The sequence below is a fragment of the Anneissia japonica genome, unplaced genomic scaffold (genome assembly GCF_011630105.1).
Source record: "Anneissia japonica isolate Jap-2015-1 unplaced genomic scaffold, ASM1163010v1 scaffold288196_len149068_cov176, whole genome shotgun sequence".
NCBI classification, from domain to species: Eukaryota; Metazoa; Echinodermata; class Crinoidea; order Comatulida; family Comatulidae; genus Anneissia; species Anneissia japonica.
The window spans coordinates 78,738-80,454 of record NW_022712618.1 but is presented as its reverse complement, the minus strand read 5'-3'; the positions used below and the strand labels follow the sequence as shown (position 1 = coordinate 80,454).

Sequence of the window (1,717 nt, the reverse complement as noted above, 5' to 3'; positions counted from 1 at the left end):
TATATATATATATATATATATATATATATATATATATATTGTGAAAAACACGGTTTACTAAATATTTAAAGTCGCTGTCTTAATATTAATGCTAAATTTAAGATAATTTTACTTCGTATATTGAATATATATATATATATATATGTATATATATGTTTATATATATATATTGTGATAAACACGGTTTACTAAACATTTAAAGTCGCTGTCTTAATAATAATGCTAAATTATAAGATAATTTTGTATTGCATGAAATCTGTTATATCAATGCATTGATCAATTATGGTGGGAAGTGCGTAAGGTTATTAGGACATTGCAAGGTGTCTACCCCATAAATGCATAGCTCGGTTTGATAAGGGTATGCTGGTCATTTAAACCTTAGTGGCGTAACGCCCCTACCCTGTACAGTTAGGTTAAAATAGGTTAAGCGGCTCTTAATGGAGTAACGTTCCTACTACAGGGTGCTAATTCGTGTAGGGGTCGTTTGGCTAGTCGAATGGCCGAGCGCTTAAGGCAGGAAAAAATATCGACGCTTGTTCGAACGGCACGCTCGCCTATGGTTCTGGTGTTAGAACAGTCTTCTCGGATAAGGAGATAAACCGTAGGCCCAGTGTAGTGTACACAATGGCTCGTGTACACTATAAAGAACCCAGTACATCATTCGAGACGAGTAGGGTCTCGTACTGGTACAGACAACCCTTGTGGTGGACGACGAAAGTTGTTGGTATGGGTTATCGGGTAGCACCGACACCAAGGGCCCCTTAGCAGGGGCGAAGAGAGTCTTTGGTCGAGTAACTAGCCCCGATATAAGCGCCTTTTATCCTCTGGCAAAAGGCGCTATTTACATTTTTACATCATTATCATAATCATCATCAACATCATAATCAATTTTATTATTATTATTATTATTATTATTATTATTATTATTATTATTATTATTGTTGATATTATTATTATTATTATTGTTATTATTATTATTCTTAATAATTATTATCATTATTATTATTAACATCGTTTGGTTAGGATATGGTATTCAGGGCATTAGCGGAGTGATGTCCTATTATATAGTACAGCTATATTTAAAACAATGATTTCCAAAAATGTGAAGTCACGGTTTCTATTTTACTAGAAATTACTGATTTCAAGGATAGTGTCACGTGTCTTTTTAAAGAGAAAATAATGATTATGACTGGATATTTGAAAACATCATTTAAACAGTTTATGTCTACGCACAATATACCGGTCTAAATCAAGTCAAGTACATCAATTTAGGCTAAACCAATTAGGGACACCAATTAATTTTGTTTGCTACATAATGAGATTAGATCAATTGTTAAAATTAATCATAATAATCTAATAATCTAAAAGGAGACTGCAGTTATTTACAGGAAGGATGTAAATGTTATTAAATTAACATTAATTATTTACAGAAGTTCATTGAAAGCAATAGAATACAATTTTAGTTGCTTAGTGACTTACTTCTTGTATCAAGTCGGCCTAAAGGGATTCCATTTGGGCCTACAATTTTGTTAGGTGTCGGCAGTTGGACTGTATCGTTATAACATCGGCCCCTGTGTGCAATAATAAGGCGGATACCATTTATGCAACTGAGTTTGCGCAGAAGGCAAGCAGAGCTGTATGTCGTTCCGTCTGTGCCGCATACAAAGTCGTTTACAGTCGGTTGTGGGCACTCTTCACAATCATCTTGAAATGAAAA

General features: G+C 33.9%; 1 protein-coding gene across 1 annotated transcript in view; it reads right to left on the bottom strand.

Moving 5' to 3' along the window:
- Positions 1-1,717, bottom strand: part of LOC117107965 (agrin-like) — a 14,836-nt gene that overhangs the window by 6,241 nt on the left and 6,878 nt on the right. Inside the window, exon 5 of the mRNA XM_033249775.1 lies at positions 1,480-1,704. Coding sequence (XP_033105666.1) covers positions 1,480-1,704 — 225 coding nt within the window. The remainder of the gene's footprint in view (positions 1-1,479; positions 1,705-1,717) is intronic.